Source organism: Amia ocellicauda, chromosome 5 (genome assembly GCF_036373705.1).
Source record: "Amia ocellicauda isolate fAmiCal2 chromosome 5, fAmiCal2.hap1, whole genome shotgun sequence".
In the NCBI taxonomy this organism is placed as follows: Eukaryota; Metazoa; Chordata; class Actinopteri; order Amiiformes; family Amiidae; genus Amia; species Amia ocellicauda.
Genome location: NC_089854.1, coordinates 40,148,059 through 40,173,412, shown reverse-complemented (window position 1 = coordinate 40,173,412; position 25,354 = coordinate 40,148,059). Strand labels below are relative to the sequence as shown.

The window sequence follows — 25,354 nt, the reverse complement described above, 5'->3', positions numbered from 1 at the left end:
CGATATACGTCTTTATATGGGGGGGAAAGGCCCTATCTTGTCACCTTCTTGAGTGATGCAAATGGATCCACAGCCCATTCCAACTCGAAGTGCATCCACGCCTGCATCGATTAGATTTTTCGCCTGTGCAGCTGTAACCACTGCAGACCAACAGGAAAAAGCTAAAATCAGCGTGGAGTTCAATCATGTGGACATGACCACACATCAGAGATCTATAGTGCATGCTTCTCTCATGTGGCACAGATCTGCTTTTCACTGGAGAACAATGTTTTAGTTTTAGAATGAGAGCAAGAACACTGATGATGAATAATGAATGGGAGAGAGGGAGAAAAAAATAAAAACAGTAAAATGCTTTGCTCTGTGAAACATCACATCAACTCACCGTTTCCTCCGACCACTTGTAACTCAGGATATTTTTGTTTGATGTAATTAATCATATTAATTTGATAAACTGAATTCCCCTGGGATGAATCCTAAAAAGAAAGAATATTAAAAGTTTTATTTAGAATAAAATGTTTAACTCGTATGCCTGGATCTTGGCATCTGCTTACCTAATTAAGTGAATCAAGCAGCTATACCTTTCAGACTCAGTGGATTTATTTGTATTACATGAGTATATGAGCTTGGTACACTGACATCATTCTCTCTGACCTTGATAGAACATTCAAACTCAAACAGACAAGTCATGAATAGCTGGCTGTTGTAACACTGGACACTTCACAAAGGATTATACATTCACATCAAAAATGGAAGTGAAAAGTACAAAGTAAACTCACTAGAACAACAACATCAACCCCAGCCTGCATTAGGAGGTCCAGTCTGTACTTGTCATCCTCACGGGTGCCAATGGCTGCACCGCACAGCAGCTGTTTGCGGGAATCCTTGGATGCCAGGGGGTAGTCACGGTTCTTCTTCAAATCTGTCCGTGCGATGATCGCAACGAGCTCATCACTGTCATTGACAATAGGCAGCTTTCCTAATTGAAACCAGAGAAAGCATTTTTATTTTCATTCATTTCTTACTGCACATTCATTTGAATGGAACGACCAACTGTGTTTCACCAGCACTCAAGACCTACATTTTTACAAAACTACTCTTAGGGATTCCTAAGGTTAATCTAAACATTACCAAACAAGAAAACATGAATAACAATTTTAAAGCAGTACTATCCATTTTAGATTACATTATTGGTATGAATTAGTGTTGTGATGCTGTAACAAAATTGGTGTCCATTCAAATGATGTTTCTTTGGTTGCCTTTAAACATTTCAGAACCAGCTGTAAATTCAAACCCCTCACTCATGTACCCGCAGTCAGCAAGCCAGTTAAGCTGGTTAGAGTTAAATTAATGCCTTATGGTACTACTAAAATACCTCTAACATCTGGGGTCTTGATGCTAAACACCTGCCTAGGACAGACATTGGGATCATGCGTCCAACTGTTCCAAATTCCTACAAAAGGTGAACAGAGTCAGCAGTGTAGATGTTATGGAAGTCAGAGAAGAAAATGTCTGAATGACTTCCAGGAGAGCCGCAGATTAAAAACACAAACTGGAGCATCAAAAGAGTTGCATTTCTTCAAAAGCTAAACCGGAATGCAACCCAGGCTTACTTAATCAATGCACAATGCAAAAGCAATGTCAGTTCAAGTCGAGCCCAAATAAGCATAAGCTTCAAAATATATGTAGATTGCCAAACCAAACCAATAGGGAAATAGAGTGTTTTTCTGAAGAAAGCGTTTTAATGAGAGCTTAACATATGAAAAAAATTGTAAAGATTACATACCAGAACATTTTCCAGGAATATACTGAAATTGATCATGAACAAACAAAACACCTGTCTTCTGTTGTTACACATATGAAAGATGTTACGGTCACTTTTCCAAGCAACTGTTATTATCACCGGTGTACCAACTATCACACTGAAGCTTACCTTACAAAACTCTTTTCACCATTTCAAACTTGTGATAGTAAAACTTATATCACATGCAATACGATAATTCAGAAGGCGTTACTGGGAAGTGTACAAAATGCCACTGAAGGAAGGTTTGACATGTGGAACTGGTGGAACCGAACAACAGTGGCAAGACTTTGTATCGATTCATCAGTGCTCTGGGAATAAAGGAGGGGGGCGACTCACCTGGTGAGAGAGGATGGATACTGGGCACATTTTGGCTTGGTCACAAGTTTTAAGTGTCACTCGCCTCTCTGTGTCATTCTATACCCATCAGAACCCCCCCCCCAAAAAAAAACGTGCAGCTCTAGTCAGATTAATGAACATTAACAGAAAATGAAGGTTATACCCCAAGTGATTACTGGGAAAAATGTGCAGACTATTTCATACACAGGAAAGTGGAGGGTGAAGGATGAAGAAAACATTATGCTGTTTTAGGGTTGGACAATGTTTTCATTTTGGTAGTTGGTTCCATTTCACAACTTTTAACAATGCAAAACCTCAGGCACCACTACACCATTACATTTCTTTTTCACTCCAGCCCAAGTCAATCCGCTTCTTCTCAACCGAAGAGATGCCTCTGGCAGAAATGTTGTTTTGAGAATATCTTGTCTTCTCATTTGAGTTTGATTTTTTTTTTTTTTTTTTAAACGCTGACCGATTCTTTATCCAAGTTGCTCTTCAGTTGCCATACACACACCATTTAAGTTTTTCTAGAGAAATGCTAGATAGTGGTGCTGTATAGTGGTGGAATTTTCTTCCTCACCCCCGAATTAGACCAAACAATTGCAGGACAGTCAGATGTGAGACATGCAACTGTACTTTAACCCTTTGAGCGGTACATTTAAAATGCTCTGCCATGACTCGGGGAGTGACTGTTTTTGAACGCGCTTAAAATTAGATTCCTGCAGCTTACAAGCACCTCTGTTCATCCCAGATGGAAATGGAGGGGAAATATATGTATATAACTTTAAATATCTGAATTGAGTCAGTTATTTTGCATGTTAAACAGTAATTACATCGTATATTAATTAAGAAAAAAGATTAAACACTGGGGGGGGGGAAATCACACTATTATAGTTAAATTATTTACTCTAACCATTACCAGTTTATTTAGTTTCACCAACAAAGAAAATAACGTTTGAGTGAGAATAAGTTTGCTTTAAATTATATAAATATTTTAATTATAGCACTGGAAACACTTGTTTTTCATAACAATAAAGCAAAATCTGCACTCACTCTCTCTCTAGGGGAAATTAGCGGTAGACAATATGCATTTTAGCTTGGGTGGTGTTAGTTTTTTCCACATGTTTTAGATCTATGTAGGCTGTGAATTAAATCGATTAACATGATCTCCTTATTTAGATATTTATCCTGCACTATGAAAATCTCCATCTATTGTAACCAGGAAGTACAATGACTCAGTCTTGTTTTAGTTGTATTTTGTGAGCATGTACATCCGTGAGGAGATTAATTCATTTCTGTTATTGCATGTTTGCCGAAAAGCCAAAATAAAATGCCAGAAGGCACCTTTTGTTGTTTTGTTCTGGTTTCATTTGTTTTCCTTTCAAAAACTAGCCTGTCAATGTGTACGAACTCGCTGCACTGAATATACGTATTACTGGGGTAAATCGTACCATTTCACTGACAAATAGTTTACTTAATAAGCTAAATAACATTTTGACCTCTAAATCACAATTTACAAATCAGACCAGGGTGCATGTCTTATCAGTACGAATCCTGAAACAGTATGCATGTCTTTATAGGACTTGACTTAGTGTAAAACGTCAAAATGGTCCAAAATAAAGACACAGAATTTAATTACAATAATGTATGGTTGTCAAATTATATGAAACTAGCTACAAATGTTTTTTATACTTTCATATACACTGCATTACCTTTTTATTGTAGAACGTACCTGTACGTCAATACTCCCTGAGGCACAACTCACTCACAATGCATCTGTATGTTCATACTGCTCAAAGGGTTAAGGAAGCTACTGGAAATTATAAACCATTCAAATTCCTACCCTTCTTGCTGCGCTGCAAGATCTCGTTGGCTTCCTTCAAGGTGACCCCAGCAGGAGCAACAACTAAATCTTCCCTCTTGGTCATCACCTGAAAAACACATGTATGACACTTCAATTTATTTGACAGGGAAGAGTGAAGCTATTATTCCCTTTAATTACATAGAATGTAAGATATACTTTGTGAAAGCAGATCAATAACCAGTCCAAGATCAATTCAAATCTTCAGCGTTTTTCAGTTTTAATTTATTCCACTGAAGATTTTACTTATTTGCACACTTTCTGTAGCCCAAGTACTTATTTTATTCCGCCTTTAAAAGCATTCTTTTCTCTTACTGAAGTGAACACATTACAATGACAGTGATATGTATGAAATGAAATCAGACTACCCATGTACCTCATTTAGCGGTGTCACATAGTCCTTTTCAGTCAGGAAGTCGATATCACGAGAAGTGACGATGCCCACCAGCTTGCTTCCCATTTTGCCGGTCTCTGTGACTGGAATTCCAGAAAAGCCGTGGCGGTTTTTGGCCTCAAACACGTCTCCTACAGTGTGGTGGGGGCTCATTACCACTGGGTCAGTAATAAAGCCTTGCTCAAATTTCTTGAAAAAACAACAACAAAAATCTTGTATTTTACATTTCTTACATGCAATCATCCAGTCAATTTTACATTGTTCAGATGCACAAAGAACAGGCTTGATACAGGTTATTTATTTTTAAAGAGTATTGCACTATACATGCCTCAAATTGAATAATAAAGCAAACAGTGCCTTAGGCAAATACAATATAATAACTGCATATCCACTTAAAAGTATAACATTCGCAACATCACGTTTCCAATATGAAAGAGCCTGCAATACTGTACCCCGATCAAATCGTGCCTACCTTCACTTTACGGACTTCATTGGCCTGAAATTCAGGAGTGCAATTGTGATGGATAATACCAATGCCTCCCATGAGCTGCAGAAACATGAATGTTCACAGGTTAGCAAGATTTAAATTTGTAATTTTTTGTAATTTCATATTTTCTTGGCAGTTGCCGATTTCAACTAAACTTAAATGTGCTGAATAGCCTAAAAGATGGTGCATTTTTCAGGGTGAAAAAGCTACTTACAGCCATAGCAATTGCCATGGAGGACTCTGTGACCGTGTCCATGGGAGAGGAGATGAGAGGGGTCTTCAGCGTGATTTTCCTGGTGAGAGCAGAAGTCAAGTCCTGAAAGGCAACAAGCAAACATTATTCAATATATTATAGCAACATTATTATTCTGAGACAATGGTGGAGGAATTATCATTTTCTTTGGAAGCAAGATAATGAAAATTAGACTGATTCAACTATTTAAAACAAAACCAAAATTGTACATTCTTTTACACATATATATATAGATTAAAAACAAAATACTTAAAATAAAAACTTTGAAGGTTATTTCAAGAAAAGTTTTGAATTATTTTTTGAAGGGGCGGGTTATTAAACAACTTACTCATTTTGAAGTAAAAGAAACCTTCTGATATTATACAATTTAAATTCTGTAGAACAAAGATTAACAGAAGGATCCCATCATGAGACATTAAGGGAAAGTCTCAACTGTTTACTGTTAATTGACCTTCACGGTGTCCTTGTGAAGACTTTTCCCTAAACAGATTAAGGCTTCTGATCCAGACAAACAGACCTTGATTAACCTCCTTCCCTATCTCACTTGTTCACAGGTTTGTTTTGGGAATGCGTTTCAACAGGCAAGAGCCAAGCGGAGTTCGGATAATGCATCTTGGGATTTCAAAACCTCAAATTCACTTCACACTTCTTACAATTACAAGCTAGGACACAAGAAATCTGAAAATGTACTTGGAACTCTCTTACCATTGTACCTGAATAACCTAAAGGACCATATAAATGGAAGAGACTAATACCAGTTTCCCCCATTATGTTACACTGCTATTTGTGCTCTGTATTTAAAGAATTTTCAAAATAGATTAATTTCAGGTTGTAATCCTGATCTGCCTCTAGGATGACTGCCATCTCGTGTACTTCCCATCTTATATAATTTTACAGCATCCTCTTTCAGTCTCCAGGTTTCCGTGAAAGACAACAGGTAAGTTGTATCTATACAGCACTGGTTCTGGGCGTGAACTACTGCTAACAAGTCTTTAAAAATGTGTGCTTGTGTATCAATAAAACCAAAACAAAAAAGTATAGTAAAAGTAAAAATACACCATGGGTTCAATTAGTTTTCAAAAACTCAAATACTGTCCATAATTTTACAAAATGTGGATAGACTATGACTGTATGCAACAACCTAAAATAAAAGGTGGAATTTAACCTGAATACCAAACTACCATCTATAAATGCAAAGCAATATACAAAAAGCCTGAAAGATACAAGACTAAGAATAGTAACTGCTAGGTCTTTAGTGTGACTTAAATTGACAGTAGACAATTGTACAGCTGAACCTGGCCCATTTAAGCTTAAGCAATCCATGTCCAAACCAAACCATACTATTATCTCCATTAAAAAAAAAAAAAAAAAAAAAAAAGTCTCCCGTCAACAGGCTAACAAGAAAATACTAAAATGGTGTACTAAGAAAACTACTCCCTTTCTTGTTATGAGTGTTGCATCTGAAACCAAAGTGTACTACTCCAAGTACACACTGTACAGCAGGTCTGCACAACAGATGGACATGCAGATCTCTTCTGCGACGACATAGAAGCTGTGTAGGGATCCTACTTGGGTCACTGCAAAAACATGTTCTATACGTGTGTATACATTTGGAAAAACATAATTCAGTCCTTGTAAGCATCACAGATAATGTCCAACTGTCTTGCATTTCAGACAATCTGCAGTCTATACAAAAGTGATTTTAATAAACCCTTGTCCAAAACTCAATTATGTGAACACACTAATGTCATCACTCCCCATATTTAATATCCCAATTCAATCCAAATAAATGTTTGTGTTCCCCCATTTTGCTCTATAAACATATATATATAATTCATATAAAAGGGTTGGACAATATATTATCACAGTAGTTTTATTCCACTTCCATTTTATTTCTTAACAACAACAAAATATCACAGGGAAAGAATGACACCTGTATTTCTGAATAGACCATTTCCAGTGGCACAGATCACAAACAAGAAAATGTATTACGTTAATATATATATTTAGTTTTCACAAAGCTTTCAGTTCTCACCCATGCTCAGTTCAAGTCTCCATTTCAAACCCATTCAAACTGCTAAGGTGTCTCAAAATGACTATGTGGTCATTTGTACCACATCATTTTAAAATTTAATGAACGCATACTAATATTTTTAAACAATTTAAAAATCAAACTAATCCATCCAACTTGTTCAAAAGTACTGATGACTCCTTCCTGATTAGCTTTTTCAGATCCTCACACCCAAACTGTTAGTTTCACACTCAGAAGGAAGTCGTAGTGATGGCTGCTCTAACCGAAAACGCGAAGAGCAAAGCGGTGAAAAGTCATCTCATTCTAGTATATATGAGAGCGGATCACTAAGAAAGGATCATCTTCAGTGGTGTGAGGGGTTATTTGTTGGTGGGGGGGGTCAGTTTAAGGACTGATTGAGGGCAAAGTTCCATCATTAGTAAATTAGGTTTGAAAGTTATGGCAGCAAAAGCAGGCAACGCACCACATTTGAATATATTTTTTGGGCTATATCACTCACCCCTAACATACATGACAAATGCATGCACTATGCTATATTGAATTGGTACTGTGGTTTCAAACAGCTTGATTCTCATGCACAATCCATAAACATACATTATGCAGGAGAGCACACGTGGGGGGGGGGGGGGGGGGGTAAAATCTCCATCAGGTCACTTTCAGCTTTCAAAATTGCAAAAACATATCTGTCGAGTATGTTTTCCCATTTCATAGCCTGTTCTTCCCAAGCCCAAACTCAACACAAAAGGAAGCATTTTGCTAAGTATGCCATTCATTCCCATTATGTATAGTTCCCAAATTCAAATAATGACAATGTCCAGCTATTCAATAAAGAATTTAGAAGAAAATTATTGCACATGGGGGGCCTCGGCAAGCATTCTGCCTGTGTACCAATGGGAAGGTTAAATTGATAATGAAGTAGATCATCAGTCACTGCACATTTAGGATTAACGGTGAGAAACTTTCGAATGACGCTGGCGTTAATACTCAAGGAAGAGAATGATCTGTAAAGCTGACTCATTATGCAGAGAAATAAACAAATGTATGTTGTATCCTGTTTAGAAAGCTGGTAGGGAGTCAAAGAGCAGGAAACTGAATGATTTAAATACAGCCATTGAGGGCAAACTAATTGCCTGCATGACTTCAGAGAGGGATTAGAATCATTTAAACACGGACCAAAATGGAAGGGATTGCTACCTAAATATGCACTGATACATATAACCGGAGAGTTCATTCAAAAGATCACGACTATCATCAATAATCCTACGCAAATACTCAACATTGACTATATGTACCTGCAAAAGCGATCACTTTCAAATCAACAGACTAAGAAGCTACAGTAAGCTAATACCTCGGTTGCATGTGCTTTATCGAATCACATCTATTGGTTAATTAAAATACATTACAGTGACCAGAGTCTCTGCATTTTACAGATACAGAACCACAGCCTCAGTGACCATTTTATATTTCGGATTGTATTGACAAACAAAAACTGTTGTAGAATTTCAAACTCTACACATCTTTATGCACTGCTACACAATGGGAATAGGATTGACTTTGATCACTGAATTAGTGATTTTTTTTTTTTGGTTGAAGTTTTTCCCATTATTTCATTTAAGGTTTACACAGTCTGAAGCTGCCGAGTCCAGCACAATCTCAGAGGAAACCACACTGACAGGGTAAACAACGATTCGCTTCACAAACAATTCTTGAACATTAACAACATGCTGATGCCTCCTAATGGCTCCAGATCTGCAGCTGGTCCCTCCTTTGCAAAACACAGTTAACGGTCTTCCATCTCAGCCAGCACCTGTTACTACTCCTAATTAACTAAAAGGAGGTTCACACTACACAGCTATTTTTCCATGAAATGGTTGCCGTTATCTATAGATGCATCTCAGGGGCAACGTATTACCATAACCAGCAAAATAAATTCTTTATCCTCTTCCCACAACATTTTAAATTAATTAGACAAAATGCATCTCCAAAAACATTCAAAACTGTATTTTTAATTGGTTTATGTTAATTCTGTTAATCAGAAGTCAGTACAGAAAGCATAACATGCAAAATCTTAGCTTCTCATGTCATCTACTTTCCACCGAGGAAACCGTTTTGTTTCACTTAATTTATTTTGAAATATTCAAATATCAAAACATGACCTCAATGTTTCAGGCAAGTTTTAACCGATGACATTCCTGTCTGACCATTGTCTAGGACTTTCCTTGAAAGCCACAATTCTGACACTAAATTTGAATTAAACATTTGAGGTTTATAAAAATATAAAAACACATACACCCATAAATCATTGGCTGCCCCTTTACCAGACGACCCGTTTTCACTTCAGAATTCGACTAGCTCTTAAATTAATTGATTGGCCCATCTCACTCTTACATAAACCTTTTGACAATCGATTAGACACGTATTGCATTAATACTGAAAGTCATCTTTTGAGAGATGACCTGACAACATTCAAAGTAAAAGAAAAGCAGTAATGAGATGGTAAAGAAAAAATGTTGTACACAGGATATAGTAAAATACCTTTAACTTCCACGTCCTCAGACGCACATTTTTATTTACATCTAGGCACTTCAGTTATCCCCTCCTTTTCCCCCAGTTTAAGGGTTAACAGTATGCTCGCCAAATTGAAGAGTCTGGCACACATCTGTGTTGCATAAGTCAAGTGATGGCAATAAATTGAGTTTGAGTTTGCAGCTACAGATTATAATGAAAAACTATACTGGTTCAGTTACCAACATATGCTGCCCAAAAAAAAAAAACGTAAAGTGAGGGTGGTGTGATGTAATTTTGCCAAATGCCAGCTTGAAGCTGAATTAGTCATTTGTGACATTTGCTTTTAAATGGTATATTACTCACCCCTCCCAAAAAACTAAATTACACTTCATGTTGGAAGCTACAGGAACATGTGGCAAAAACCCTACACAAGCTCTGTGATTGTCAACATTGGGTGTACATCAACTTTCAAGTGCAAAACATCCTTATTCTGCAACCTAACATGGCTGCTTCTAATGTTGCATGCTTGTCAGTTACGAAGTATACAACAGTCAAGAACAGAAGTAACTTAGCTTGGTACTTACCACTTCATCTGCAGTGAAATCAATGAATCCTGGGAGGATGAGGAAGTCACTAAACAAAAAAGAAAAGGAGTTTCTGAAATGGTATATTGAGGTTTTACCCAATTCAGGCTTCATAAACACATTATAAACAAGCCTTATGACCTACTTTAAGGCTTGTTAAATGGGAAGTGTGGCTCCAATAAAGCATGGCTGTAGCGTCCAATCAAATTTAGCGTTGCATTGCGTACAGCCGCTTCACAATTTCTCAGTAGAATAAGCACAATTAATCAAACTTCAATTATGAACTCATTATTAGAAAATACACCCAGAAGCTGAAACCACTTTCAGAGCTTTCACAGTTTGGTCACCATATTGGGTTTCTCGTATACATTTGCCTTTTGTACATACATCTTCTCCAAAACCACTTCCTGGGTACATGTCAAACTGTGTGTACATTGCCAAGTGTCCAACGTTTATGGTTGTTCAACTGAAGTCGATTAGCACAGTTTGGCGGCCATGTTCAAAGAAGCTTCCAGCAACGAGCTCTACAGAACCGTAAGGCCTAGTGTGCTAAAATGTTCAGTGAGTAACACTACTACAGAGATCTGTCACTGTTGTTTGAGCCAACCAGATACAGTACAAAATGTCTCCTGTACACCGAATCAAAATGTCAGTGTTTTCTAATGTGCCACATAAATTAGGAATCTCCTCATACATTTTGTTTGCCTCTTAAATGTAAATCCAAGTTTGCAACACAAAGAATAAACTACACTGTTAGCCCAACAGGAAAACAATGTAAGGACAGACTTGTTTAGATTCTTTGACCTCTGCTGTTGTACTTAAAATAAGGACGAAAAAAACAAATTTAAAAATGTATAAACAAACTATGGAGAAACTATAAACCACTGGTCTGGATTTTAAATCTGAAACTTGTGGTTTGGCATAAGAGCTAAAAGACACAGGCAAGTGGATGAACTGAATAAAAGCATCTTTCTTCTGTCTGTGGCTGATGTTGGTTGTTGCTGCCCAGAATGAGGGGTGCCAATGTCTCCCACATTCATCGTGCCCTTCATGAATAAGGGTAAACTGAGCCAAGTCTGCACCTCCATCATAAGCAGCAGTTATGCTTATAGTTGGTCTTTCTTGGCAATGTTTTGGTAATACCAACCAGACTGGTTACAAAAAGTAAAATTTTGAATTGCTATGTTTTACCAAAGTTAAATTTGTAATGATTGATGCCTTGTAGTTCTCTGTATTTTTGCACTTATGTTGTAAGTCGCCCTGGATAAGGGCGTCTGCCAAGAAATAAAAATAAAAATAATAATAATAATAATAATAATAATAATAATAAAGTAAAAGTAAAAGTGAAAATGCCCATGACAAGGCATGAATCATATGCCACTGGCATTTAAAGTCTTCATGACTTTCTGGGTTTTTAACAAGACAAGCAATCGGTTTTTGATCATTTGAAGTTTTTTTTTTTTTATAATAACATCATGTTTGTGGTTAAACTGTTGTGTTGACTGCTGCACAGTATTGTTTCCGATTAAACGTCAAAGCTGACATAGAGGTAATTCAAAGACTTTCAGGTACAGCTCGTGAGCAGATTCAAAGGCACAATATCACTAGGTCAAAATATGGAACTTAAAAAGACTTCCGTTTGGCTCTAAATTAAACTTCAACAAACATTCTGAATATCTGTAGTACATTATATTTTCAGAGAAATGTATCAAGGCTAATTTTCCAATTTTTAAAATGACAAAACCTCACAGCACTAAAGTAAATTAGCCTGGTAAAAAAACAAATTAGACAGTTCCCATTCAGAGTTCAAGTATGTCAAATTGAAAAAATTCACAATTTATGTTTAATATTAAAAACTCTTACTTCAATTTAAATTAAGTAAAATTACTATACAAATCCTTCTTGTGCAACCACAGCCCCCTAGTTCCAACAGAGACCAAACTATGAATTCTCCCAGAAAACACAAGGTGTTTAAGGTAAGGTTTTGCAGGTGGTTTAGTTGCATGCATGACTAAACTTTCCAATGCCTTCTTAGAATATAGTTATGAAAGTATAAAAGCACAAATCTTACTTAAAATCAGTCCCATCTCATATTTGTCCATGCCTGCCCTTTCCAGGGATGTCGAGAGATGTGCGATGTTCCCAGAAACGTTTCAGCATGCGGCACATTTAAATTAGATCTATTAGTCGACTCCTTACACAGCAGATTACTGTAGTGCTAGGATTGAAGTCAGGAATGGTCATAAAAATTGGGTAATTTTGAATTCTCAACCGATATTTTACAGACTATGGCTTAATGCCCAAAAGTTAATATCTGTATCAGTACATCCATCCATCCAAAATCTATCTATATGCTGGAAATGTGTACCTCTCAATTTGTACCAGAAATTAATCCATGCTGTAGGAATTTCTATCAGAAAAAAAAAAAAAAAATCAATGACTTGCAAATCAATGCATGACATCAAGAAGAATAGTGGTACAGTGCAGATTCTGTAATGAAGCAGTCAAGGCAGATGCCAGAATCATAAATAATGCAAAACTGTGCTCCAAAACAATATGGAATAAATGCCCCATGTTACAACTATTTTATTCTCAGTGACCAAAAGCCATTTTCTAAAATCAGTGTGTGTGTGTATATATATAGATATAGATATAGATATAGATATAGATATATAGAGACACACACTGATTTTAGAAAATGGCTTTTGGTCACTGAGAATAAAATTGTACATACATACATACATACATACATACACATCCAAATCCATCTACATACACACATAGATCTACATTTTTTGCATACAAATATATGAAAGTTTACCAAAACTGATAAAAAAAAATAAAAAAAAAAATTCAAGCTGACAAGCTCACTGTCTAGGCAGATCTGACAGATTTGTAAAATAAAGCTAGTATTTGAAACGGCACCAATTGAATTACACACTTTGACAGTAAATCTTCAAAAGGTTTAAAGGCTCCATGTTTGGGGTAGATGTCTGACCTGCTCCATTAACGGAGTTAGGTTACGATTTCCACCAAGATACAGCTTCTAATACGGCCCATTCACAGACCGTTTCAGAGTACTCAAATGCCAAAGACAAATCCTCCATTAAAAAAAGATTAAAAGCTCATACAACTATAAATAGAGCACAGGGCTACCTATAAACTACAGCTTAACAACCTTAATGTACAGTGTCAGGACTAACATCTAATGATGCATCACATCCACATTTCCAACATGAATGAGTTTAAATCAACTCACCAGTGGAACAGAACACATACCTAGCATCATTTAAATGACGTAACCTTTGGGCTTGTGCTGTATATTTCAATAATTATGTCATCGTATTAAAAATAAGAACCTTCTCTTTCACACACCGATGGCAACCCATTTTGAACAGAACCTAGATTGTCTCATTAGCACAGCCACTGTGACCATCAAACACCATCTTTACTAAATCAATTCTTGGTCAAGCTGCGAGTAGAAATTTATGGAAGGGAATAAAAATAATTCTGTAGAACACAGACATTGTGGGTTTCTATGGATACCAGCCGGAGGTTGCTATGCAGCTGGGAGCAACCTCGATACTCGGTGTCCTGCCTGCCTGCTGCTTTACCATCACTGGATGGAGAGAAATGTTTACTGAATAAGAAGACTGTTTTTCACCAATTCTCGCGGCTTACAATACATGCCATTCTCTCTGACAGCCCTTCAAACTACACTTCAATGTAAAGGAGTGAGAAAGTAAACGGGGAAGAAAAAAAAAAAACCTTGTTAAACAGATATATTGTCAGACATTTACAGTGGATATCCTTAGCATTTTACACATTAGTGAGCTGGAAATACAACTTATAATGGATACTATTCCCATTTACTACTTGCGCCTTTAGAATACCACAGGTCAGAGTTCAACTCATTAAAATGTTCTGTCCTCTGAACCATTTATTCATTACCATAACAGGAATAAAACTAGTAAAAGTAGTTATGACAACCCTATGCAGGGCTCGCATATGGTTTCTAAAAAACTAATATCCTGTTAAAATTACAGGTGAATTTTTGATCAATCTGAAATCTCAGCACGTCAATCAAGCACAACCAAGAAAGCTAAAGAATAGAGCACGATGCATCTCACGGATTGTCTCCGTTTGAACATACTCCCCATTAATAACAACCAACAGAGACTGGAATTCAGAAAGGATTATATTCCGGTTCCAGTGAACCGCCTTATACAGCTCTTGTGCATGTCTGTCTGAAAGCTGCATTTTGATTATAGGTTAGATGGTTTTGTAATTTCGGTTTGGCAAGTCTTTATAAACCACTAATCTTCTGGTTATTTAAAGAAAATATTTTGTACCAGTTGTGGTTCTTTTGAAAGCATTTACGATCCAGAAGTGCATGCTTCCTGTAGTTGTGTTCCTCATTCAGTGGGAGTTTCACTAACCATCTCACACAACAGTGCAGTGGGGAAGGCAGAATATATTACAGTCTGTAGAGCTTTTGGATTTGTGAACATTACTTAAAAAAACCGGTTTGAAACTTTAATCAATTTAATTTTCAGGCTCAACTCATACTGGGTATAATCAAAAACATCTGAAGGAGAGGTTTCAATTGTAGAACAATTGTTTTCAGTAACCTACCACATAGATGTCCACCCCATTTTTCTTTTGTTCATCATGCTTAGTGGAACATGTGCTTCCTAAAAGGACAACTTTTTGACTGCTAAACTAAAAGGATCCCAGGGAGAGCAATTGTAATACCTGCTGTTGTGTTGACCATTTATGTCACACAATCCAGTCCATTTGGTAATCTGGAGGTCAGCAACACCAGGGAAATTTAAGCCAAAACTTAATGTCCACCCCCACCATTATAAATGGGCGTTGTTGCTGATTGATTAAATATTGTAACAATTAAAAGACAAGAAATTTGGGCTGCTGAAAGTCAATTATATCTTGAGCTGTCATCCATTATGTACACACCTTTCACTCCTGCCAGGTTACAAAGTGAGGTCCTCCATTCATGGCACTTTGTTAGAATACGAAACTCAAATTAACTGTGTATATTTCCTTAATTTCAATCTGTATGACTCCAATCATCATTAAATGGCACAGAATGAAATATCTCTTTCACAAGTCTTTAACTTGAGCAATAGCATCTGCAGGCCATCACAGCCCTAGGTCAGACATTACCATAACCCAGGCCTTTGAAATGATTCTGTAATTGTAGATGCATTTTATAATCAGTTAATTAGGGGAAATTAAGATTATAAAATATTGAACTAATAAGCAGTGCAAGTTTAATCAATCCTGCATGATTTTTTAATAAGGTAGTTTATGAAATTCAGAACACAGAGCACTATGGAATTGTCTTTCAGATTCTCATTTCAAAGTGGTGGTTTGCTAAATTGTTGCCCAGGGATGAAGCAGATCACTGCAGAGTAAAATCTCAATCAAGGGGGACATATTTAAAATTAAATTCATCAATCATCCATTTACTTACTCAAGAAAGTAAACATGAAAAACAGATCGCAGCTCTGTTCAAGAACCTGGGTGTTTGTGTAAATAGTAACTCCAAGCAACGGGACATTAGAACTATTATTCCGACTATTATTTAGTTTTCCAGATAAAATAGTAGAAGGAGTTTAAGGAACTAAGCGATAAGCAATTCCAAAGCTAGAAAAACAAAGACACATTCTCAAACTCTTGGATCACACTACAGTGTGGATACTTAATACTTGTGCCGATATGTTTAATATTAACTCAATTTCAGAACAGAAAACAATGGTTCCTATAATTTAAACAAAGAGCAATACTTAGTATAACTATGGTTTAATTAAATTTTCTCTGAACACCTCTTTGGCATTAATGGACTCATGGTCTTCAAAGTGCATCACAAGTTCAACTGGATTGCTAGAGGTAGCTGTGAAATTACATCCCTTCATTTAAACATACTTAAAAGCAACATGAGGATGACATGGAAAGTTTAACATTGCTTCATCATTATGGTCTACCTGTGGCAGAACTACAATGGGGCTCTTATTTGGTACCACCATGCAGTCTTTCAAGTCAGAATATTAAAAGCTTGAAAAACCCTATAGCCGGCCTCACATGACAGGGGGCTGCTGGCTCATCATGTGAGCAACCTTCAGAACTCTGATAACACTGAAGGGAGGTCAAGGAATTCAGGAAAAAAATTAAATCAAGCAAAACATTTTATATTGAATTATGTTCATGTGGTGGAAATTAAATGTCCCCTTCTATAAAGAGATTAACTGTTGACATGCTATCTAATTCAGCACGCCTCCTTTACATTTAAGCTCCCACATGACAGTGCAAGATCTGTGGAAGGCTGGAATACGAGGGGTTAACAGGACAAATGTACATGTGGCAGCAGTGTGCAGTAGTGGTTAGGGCTCTGGACTCTGGATTGGAGGGTCATGGGTTCACTCCCAGGGGGGGACACTGCTGTTATACCCTAGAGGAAGGCACTTTACCTAGATTGCTCCAGTAAATGCCCAGTTGTATAAATGGGTATAATGTGATATACTGTAACAATTTTAAGTCACCCTGGATAAGGGTGTCTAAAAAATTGAGTATGAAATGAATACCTACTGAACCCACAACAATATTGAGTCAATCATGGAACCAGCAGCTACAAATTATCCACAACATTGCAAATTATAATCAATCATCAATGTGCTATCACACTTCTATCAATTCAAAGAGTTAAATAAATGAAAAAAATAAAAACTGGTATGCTCCCTGAGCTTTTCCTTAGAATATCTGATGACATGATTCTCATATGCACTGAAAATAATGAATAATTTAGGCGATCTGGGCCATAAAAAAAGCCCTGGAAAAAGTGACAAAAATAAACAAACCTGGGCAAGAAAAACAAATGTGGATACTTTCAGCACAAGAGTGTGGATACGATACAGAAGGTCTTTTGGTTTTGAAGCCCTACATTTACATTACGATATGCCATGCAATGATTTAGTTCAATTTTGGTCAACGCAGATCTTTGCTTCAATTAAATCGAAACTTTTATCCCACCCATCAATCTCAAAAATCAGGATTTTTTTTTTGTAGATGACTTTGAACCAATGGAGATCCACCACCAAGTAGTGGATACCATTGCTGTCATTTTGATTTGTTGTAGGTCACATTCATTTTGTTCATAGATCAGAAAAAAAAAATTGTAGGGTTTATGCAGGTGGGAATAAATTAATAGATGAAAGCATCTATAGAGCTGCGGTTAAATGTAATTTTGAAAGAAAAAGCAAATTACACTTAATCACTCAACAGTAGGCCATATGAAATCCTTCAATTTGTGGATTCGAAAAAAAGCCAGTGAAGCAAGTGTTTTTGGGGTCAAAAACAAAACAAAAAAAGTCGTTTACTCACTTGAAAGTCAATCCATCCCCTTTAGAGCAAAGCTGTTCTGCTGTGAGTCCATCAGCATCAGACTGATGAGCTGATCTGCTGATTCAAAACGTTTTTCCCATTATATGCACCGGTGCATTGGGTCAAATACTCAGAACATTAGAAACCAGAAGTCTACTCACTTGTAGGTGAGGCCATCCCCGATAGAGAAGAGCTGCTGTGCGGTCAGTCCATCTTCGGGGACGTACCCTGTGCCCCCACTGATCAGGTAATCGGCCATGCTGTAGCAATGATAATAAAAAGTCCTCAATGACAAGCATTACTTTACACTGTCAGTGTGGTCAGACAGCAACGTATACAACACTGGAGGTCTTTTTGGTGTAATGCTAACAATTAAAAGAATCTAGGACACTTGCATAACTCATTTTCCACAACTTACATTCAACGGATATAAACATTCCTCTTTTCATTAGTCGGCAAATACATACGAGACAGGATGCAGATAGAACCGTTTTCCATGGTCGCGTTCTTGTAGCGCAGATGTCCGCAGTTCTGCGCAGATTTGCAGAATCTCGCCGATCCCATTGGTGGAGCAGAGCAGACCTGCGCAGACCTGCGGACATCTGCACCAGACGAACGCGACCCATATAGTGTCGCACAAAGACACCGATTCTGAGCGGTTCTACTGGCCTGGTGACCTATATTGGAAGCAGAAATGCGCTGCACAGCTTTACTCCCCTGGGGAAAATAAATACAGCCAGCACTGGTGGAAAAAAAAAACACACTATTAAATAAATAAATAAATAAATAAATAGATAGATAGATAGATTTAAACCTCCTACACAACCATCTGCAAGAAAAGTGAGGATGTAAAGAATATTCAAAATCAAGACACAATGTAACCTCACGACACACCCTTTGTCACTATCATTTGTGTCAATTTAGACGCATGCTAGAGACACTAAACTATGCAAGCCTGAAAAAACAGATTCAACCCCAGCCTCGAAAAATGGGTTTAACCGAAATCCTGAGGAAACACAGGCTAATAAAAAATAAACATAACCCCCCCCCCCCCCCATTACTAAAGCCCAAGTCGAATACTGATTATGTCGTCACCCAAAGCCACACATGCGGTAGCTAATGAAACACCTGGCAACTACAGAAGAACTACAGATTCTTTGTTTTATTTCTATCTGATTCTATTTCGAACGTCTCTGACTCAAAATAAGAGAAAATACTCGATTCTGACCAGGATATATCGAAAGTGAAAATGCAGCGGCAGGAAAACGTGTTAAAAAGAGAAAGAAAACCCCGACTGTACGAATAGAAACGTGTTCAAAAAATCCACTCAGTGTCACAACACGGCGTGCATGCTCGGCTTTTTCTTAAACGCCCTTTCTTCCGGTTTAAGCCCAACACTGAACCATGCATGCGTCTAAACCGTTAGAAGCATGAGATAATAAGTCCAAACATATTATTTCACCTATTCCCTATGTGATCCAGTTCCAATGATGCCCCGTTTGCAGCACAGTAGCTCGTACGCTGGCTGGCCGCTCGCAGCACTGTTTCTGGTTGTGAACAGTCCGCGCCGCGTCACATCCTCTGCTCCTGCACAACACACGTGGTTGAAGAGAATGGGGGGCCAGTGCAATGAACTGCTTCATGTCATGTTAACCCTAGTGGCCTGGAAGAAGCATGTGATAAATGTGCAGGCAACGAGGCATCTGAAGAAGAAACTGCATGAGAGTTGTTCTTGTGTTCATGGTGTTCTTTGTTGTAGGGAGATTACATTTATAATGCACGTATGGTGACCATTTAGGTGTGCTAGTAATACATGCGTAAGAATGTGTATTATAAATGTGTCGTGAATAGAATGATGTGAACAAATGAATCTAGACAACGACAACTATTTTCTTTCATGATTTGCTGCTTGCTTTCAGTACTGTTTATTATTATTATTATTATTATTATTATTATTATTATTATTATTATTTGTAATCAATCACTTTAACACAGTCCACAGTCATAGTTTGAATAACATAAATATTCCACTCTTTTCCATTTCCATGATGCACAAACGTGTTCCTATCAATGGTAATATTCCAAGATCTTTGAATGTGTGTGTGTATATATATATATATATATATATATATATATATATATATATATATATATATATATATATAGAGAGAGAGAGAGAGAGAGAGAGAGAGAGAGAGAGAGAATTGCTTTCTTCAAACTGGAGAAAGACAATTTATCTGCACAAGGGTACCAAGCTATATACCTAAAAAAGCCTTACCTATGAGTGTGATCAATAACAAAGATTTTTGTTCTGCATTATCTTAATTAATTATATATTAACAATAGATAGATAGCATCAGAAGAATGTTTAATCATATTTGAAGACTGGTTTTCAACCCATTCAGTATCTTGGATGTTAAATGGATAGTGGATAAATTAAGTAAGTCTTCAGTGCCAGATTTAAAGTCAGCACTTATCAGTTAAATGTGACTAATTAAGCGCAGCAGAGTTGCAGGTCACCATGAAGCTAAGACGACTTAGATTTTTCATCCTAATCTAATTAGTTGCTTCATTCTATTACTGTTGGAGGCACTTAAAGCAGATAAAAAAGACCCCATTGTCAATATAATGAATGATATGTTCCACACAGTTCATATAACAAGCTTTCTGATGCATGTATTTGCCCTCTAGAAAAACTAGCAATCCTTTTCTTGTCCACAGAGAAGCTTTTTATATTTCCCCCAGGGATATAACTATGTTTTTATGAAAAAGTCTATTTATATTGGAAAGCAGAAACATATTACACTCAGAACATGCTATTGTTAGATATGAAAGGTTATATGAAAATATGCATAACTAAAAAAGCAAATTTTCTAGATAATACAAACATTCTCATACAAAACAGATATCAGTTCAACCTGTCCACAAAGGGCACATTAATGGATTACCCACTATTTTAAGCCTCTGCAGGATATCCTAAACTCATGCTGTTGGAAAATATTTTAAGTCAAGTTTTATCAATATATTAAAATATATAGGAATATGTTTTATTTTACTTAAAAAAATTTCACCCAACTAGAATGCAAAATATAGCTGTGCTTTATCCAAGGGTATCTAGTTCAAAACATTTCAGTACTTTTCTTGGGTAGTAGCAATAAGTAAAGCACCCACTTTATGTTGTTTTGTTACCCTTTATTGCACCTGGAATAAAGCATAGGAAGTCTGAAGGATCTCTTCCAGTTTTACTTTATTTCTAAATCCAAATTCCAGATATTGCTTTTTACAGATTACGGGCCATATTAAATCAAAACTTTGACCTACCCACTAATAGAAAACTACAAATCTGTACATAGTGGCAGTTACATTTATGATTAGAAGAAAGTGGCATCTTACAAAAAATGAAGCTGCAACTGAGTACAGTTTTGTAGTTTTCTATTAGTGGGTGGGTCAAAGTTTTGATTTAATCTGGCCCTAAGTCTGTAATGTAATTGCTAAAACAGAGCTGCTTGGTTGCATGCATTGCATTCATGATGTGTGTCTCATGTTAAATTCACAAAAACAAAATGGATTGGGTAAGGCTAGGCAAAATCTATTTGAATTAAATTTAGGTATGATTCCTTTGGTATGTTATGTTGACTTCAATCTGACTTTAAAACGTCAAGGTTTTGACTGTTTCTTTGATTACTTAATTGTAAACTTGAAGGATTTCCAACTGTTTAACAGCTAAAAATGAATTGAAAGCTAATTATGCATATTTTAATTTTAAAAAAGTGATTGACTGCTCAGCTGGAACAAAAGCAACAAGACAGAGACTGGGGTTCACTGCTTTACCATGTTGTTTACTGTGTTGCACGGAAGCCATGCTTACTGGCAGGGGCGTCGCAAGGGGGTAGGCATCCCGGGCAATTGCCTGGGGCACCCGCTCTCATGGGAGAAGGCTGCGTCCCCCCCGGTTTTAACGGGAGAGGGCTCCGACCGCCCCCCCTCACGGGAGAAATACCAACACCGCCAGGAATTATTTTGCCTGGGGCCCCCACATACCCTGGAATCACCACTGCCTACTGGTAACACTAAAGATCAAAATCCTGCAACTTCAATTCATAATGATGTTCTAGAACACCCCCTGGACTCTGTGTTCTGTGTTCACTTCATTGCAATGTTGCCGAAACATTATTTGGTTAGCTGGGAAGGCTCTAAAAACTGTATAAAAAGTCATCCAGTCTGGGAGGGGTCTTTTGTCTGAGGACATATGACTTACTAAACTAAACCCTCTACAGGGTGTAATACCAAAAATGTTAGCCTTTCACTTTATGCTGACCCGTGTAGAATGTGTTAAACCTGAGACGAACAGTATCAACATATAATGGTCACAGATATGTGTCACAGATTCTTCTGCAAGATGAAGCAATAGATCTGGCCTATTTGGCTTCTGTTCAAGCTTTGTATTCTCTCTTTTTTTCTTTTCTTTTTTGATATGGGAGTGAACCACCAAGCCATTTGACTGTGAACAGCTTTAAGAATCCTTCAGGACATTTCTGTTGTTTGCTGTGTCTCAGTGCTGGCCTGTTTATAATAACTTGCTTATGTACTATTTTTTTTGTTTTTTGTTTTCATAATTTTTTGTTTGCAAATTGAGAAAGAAGTGTAGATGACACAAGAAAGTAAGTTTTGCCCTGTTAAATCATTAACTTAAAAGAACAGTGGTAAATCTGATTATGCAACAGCAAACTAAAACAGATTAATATGGCCTGTTTATCTTCTATATTGTTTTGATTATTAAACCTTTATAATTTGCAGATACAAATATATATATTTCAAGCAATCCAGTCTTATTTAATGCTGTATATTTAGAATATGGATCAATTTAAGGGAGGCAGTTTGACCAGTGTGGAAAAAGATTATGATTTAACCACCAAAAACCAGGTCATGCTGCCAACAGTGTGGAAAGTCAATGTTGTTTTAATAGTATCACTGTGACACATTGAGAATATAAATACAGAACTATTCCCCTCACTGTGTTTTCCCAAACATACACCTACAGCCAACTCTTGCAAATGAAATGTTTCCCCTAAGAAAGTGCTGCCCCTCCATGAGAATCTAAATTTAGTTTAATCGAATAAGATTTAAAATCAACACCAGTGACTGGCCAAGTCGATGGCTGTCTTTTTAAGTGCAATTGAAACTCCTGCAGGGTTAATGTGTGTTTCTCTATAACAAGAGTCACAATGAAGGTCAGTTAATCTGGTTTTAAATTGATTAGTATTTTCTATTGTTGTAAATATTTGTCTGTGTTCCCAGATTTACAAACCATAGTATAAATCTCAGCTGCACTCATCCTTCTTTACTTGTTCCAATGTTCTTTTGACGTTTCTCACGCTACTAAAAGCAAATGACAACATATCCCTTTCCCAGCTAGATTAAAATACATGGGGGTTCTTATAAACAAAACCAGCTAACCTACAGTTTTACACTATTTCTCTAGTTACAGTTGAGGACCAACCTCAATCTACATTTCATGAAAAGCTTACTATGATATTGCAATACATCTCATTAATCATTCTGTTCAGCATTAGGTCATATTCCTGCAGTAGCTTCTGTCTCACCATTATGACACTTTGGCACTTTCAGAAAAGTGCTGATTAATCAGTAAGTGGTTTGTTCTGTCAATGCAGTTAAGAAACTTTGCAGGTCTTGAAAGTGCAGCTAAAACCTTATAGTGGCTGTTGTTAAAATAATCTAGTCCTCAGAGAGAGCAAAAAAAAGGATCAGTTTTATCTTTACATGACATTCTGTCATGTAAAGATAACGTTGATCCTTTTTTTATCTCTCTCTGAGGCATGATTATTCAAAAAATGTCTCAGAATACTATATTTATACACACACGCCCTGTGCTTAAGTTTATATTGAGGCAAAAGTTATAGTATCAAGATCTCAGTTATTCTACTTCTAATAGTTTTTAGAATAAATTAATATGTAAAGTACAAATAAACATCATAAAATCAGAACAAACAGTAGCACAGTAACTCACACTCCATAAACCTAATATTAGGTTTCTCGTACTGTGAATGAATTTATTATTGCAATTCAATAAACAGAAAAATAAATGTATAATACTTAAAAAAAACATATTCTTTAAACTTCCCATCGTTGCTTCTTTAAATCATTTTACATTACATTTTAAAGGGTATAGATGGCATTGAGACCCAACCAAATCACTGACAGAAATATAAACTAGGAAAGTTTTCAAATGTGTCACAATGAGAATGAAAAATCAAGTGGAGTAGCAGTTTAACACAGACAACTTGTGTCTGAGAAAAAAGGAAATTAGATTAAACAGGACAGAATGGTGATGTAGATATGGCTTACAGTGTCAACTAGTTAACAAATGTGTCTGTCTCACCTTTCTGGCTCATATCCGGCCTGTATGCGGGTCGCACTGTACCGCTGGGCTGCAGTCTCGTGACCGTGTCCGTGGGGGTAGACAAAGAGGGGTGGCCCATGGAAATGATGGTCGTTATCTCTAGGAGACAGGCGAGGTTTGGCAGGTTCGGTGTCCCCAACAATTCTTCGATAATCAATCTGATAGGGCTCCCTTTCCCCTTCCCCAAAACACTCATACCCATGTCCTTCCATCCCAAGAAAATCCAGGGTGATTGTTCCCACTTTGTCTTCGATACCTTGTCCCCCTTTACAATCCTCTGTTGTGAATTGAAATCAATGATCTGTGCTCAAATAACTGACCAAAAAATGCAATTATATTCTTAAAAATCCTTGGTTGGGGGGGGAAAGTCATCAGGTATGCAAGACGTTCAAAATACTTGCAGGTATCTTCAATGTGCTAGTCAATTTGTGCCCCCAAAAAAGGTACACAAATAAATCCGGTGCAGCAACTGGCAGAATTAGGCTTCAAAACAGAAGCAAAACTATCTTGTAATCATAGCAAGGCAGAGACACAAACTAGACATTTGGAGAGTTGATATCCTGGGAGTCTTGGAATAAAAAAAAATATATATATACAGCTTTACTGCATCCAATGGTGAAAACCTGCAAAGCACAACGAAACCGAATGAATAAAGGGGTTTGAACCAAAGACAAGTATTCCTAGTTCCGCTGACCTGGTAAGAGCACTAAGGTCCAAGATGAAGCTTCGGTCTGGAGTGAAGGGAAGACTCTTAGTTAGCAGGCCTCTAGGGTAGATTGTTCAGTGAAGGGTAGCAAGAGTGTTTTGTTCTCATGTTATCCTGAGATCCTCTCACTCTGCCAGCTTAACCCTGTTTTTGACAGGAGCACACGTCACGATAGCAAAGAGGATTGGAGTATTAAAAAAAAAGAGGCTGGGAGTATATGAAAAAACACTTTAGCACACTTTCCCCGCCTATCACTATCACAGCAGCAAGTGCACATGTGTTCCAGGGAGATATAACTTTCACAGGCAGGGAAAAACAAATGCAAATCCCAATTGCGACCTGAAGTGGAAGGGTTTCCCAGAGGTGGTTACACAAACAATCACATGGCTTGTAACATGTCCTGACAGTGGCCGGCAAGCCGTAAAGACAAAATATGATACTAATTAAATTGTAAAATAATTAAGTTCCCCCCATAAGCTGTTTGCTGTGCCTTATGATCAAGTTGCAAACATTTTCAGTTAAGGGGTAACCCACTTTTATATAAACATATATAAATAAACAAGGCATGCAACA

The 25,354-nt window shown here is 37.0% G+C and overlaps 1 protein-coding gene across 10 annotated transcripts in view; it reads right to left on the bottom strand.

Moving 5' to 3' along the window:
• Window positions 1-24,878, bottom strand: part of impdh1b (IMP (inosine 5'-monophosphate) dehydrogenase 1b) — a 32,180-nt gene extending 7,302 nt beyond the window's left edge. The window contains exons 1-11 of one of the 10 annotated variants that reach the window (XM_066705193.1): window positions 24,055-24,878; window positions 17,816-17,914; window positions 17,655-17,732; window positions 10,257-10,305; window positions 5,094-5,195; window positions 4,865-4,939; window positions 4,375-4,581; window positions 3,981-4,068; window positions 777-976; window positions 383-473; window positions 45-140 (exon numbers count right to left, since the gene is read on the bottom strand). In XM_066705193.1, the coding sequence (XP_066561290.1) occupies window positions 45-140; window positions 383-473; window positions 777-976; window positions 3,981-4,068; window positions 4,375-4,581; window positions 4,865-4,939; window positions 5,094-5,195; window positions 10,257-10,305; window positions 17,655-17,732; window positions 17,816-17,914; window positions 24,055-24,287 (1,318 nt within the window). In that variant the 5' untranslated portion in view covers window positions 24,288-24,878. Of the gene's footprint in view, window positions 1-44; window positions 141-382; window positions 474-776; window positions 977-3,980; window positions 4,069-4,374; window positions 4,582-4,864; window positions 4,940-5,093; window positions 5,196-10,256; window positions 10,306-17,654; window positions 17,733-17,815; window positions 17,915-18,882; window positions 18,986-19,116; window positions 19,272-24,054 lie in introns of those variants that run through there. The other 9 variants (XM_066705194.1, XM_066705196.1, XM_066705198.1 and 6 more) reach the window with 9 other exon arrangements.
• Window positions 24,879-25,354: the final 476 nt, after the last annotated feature.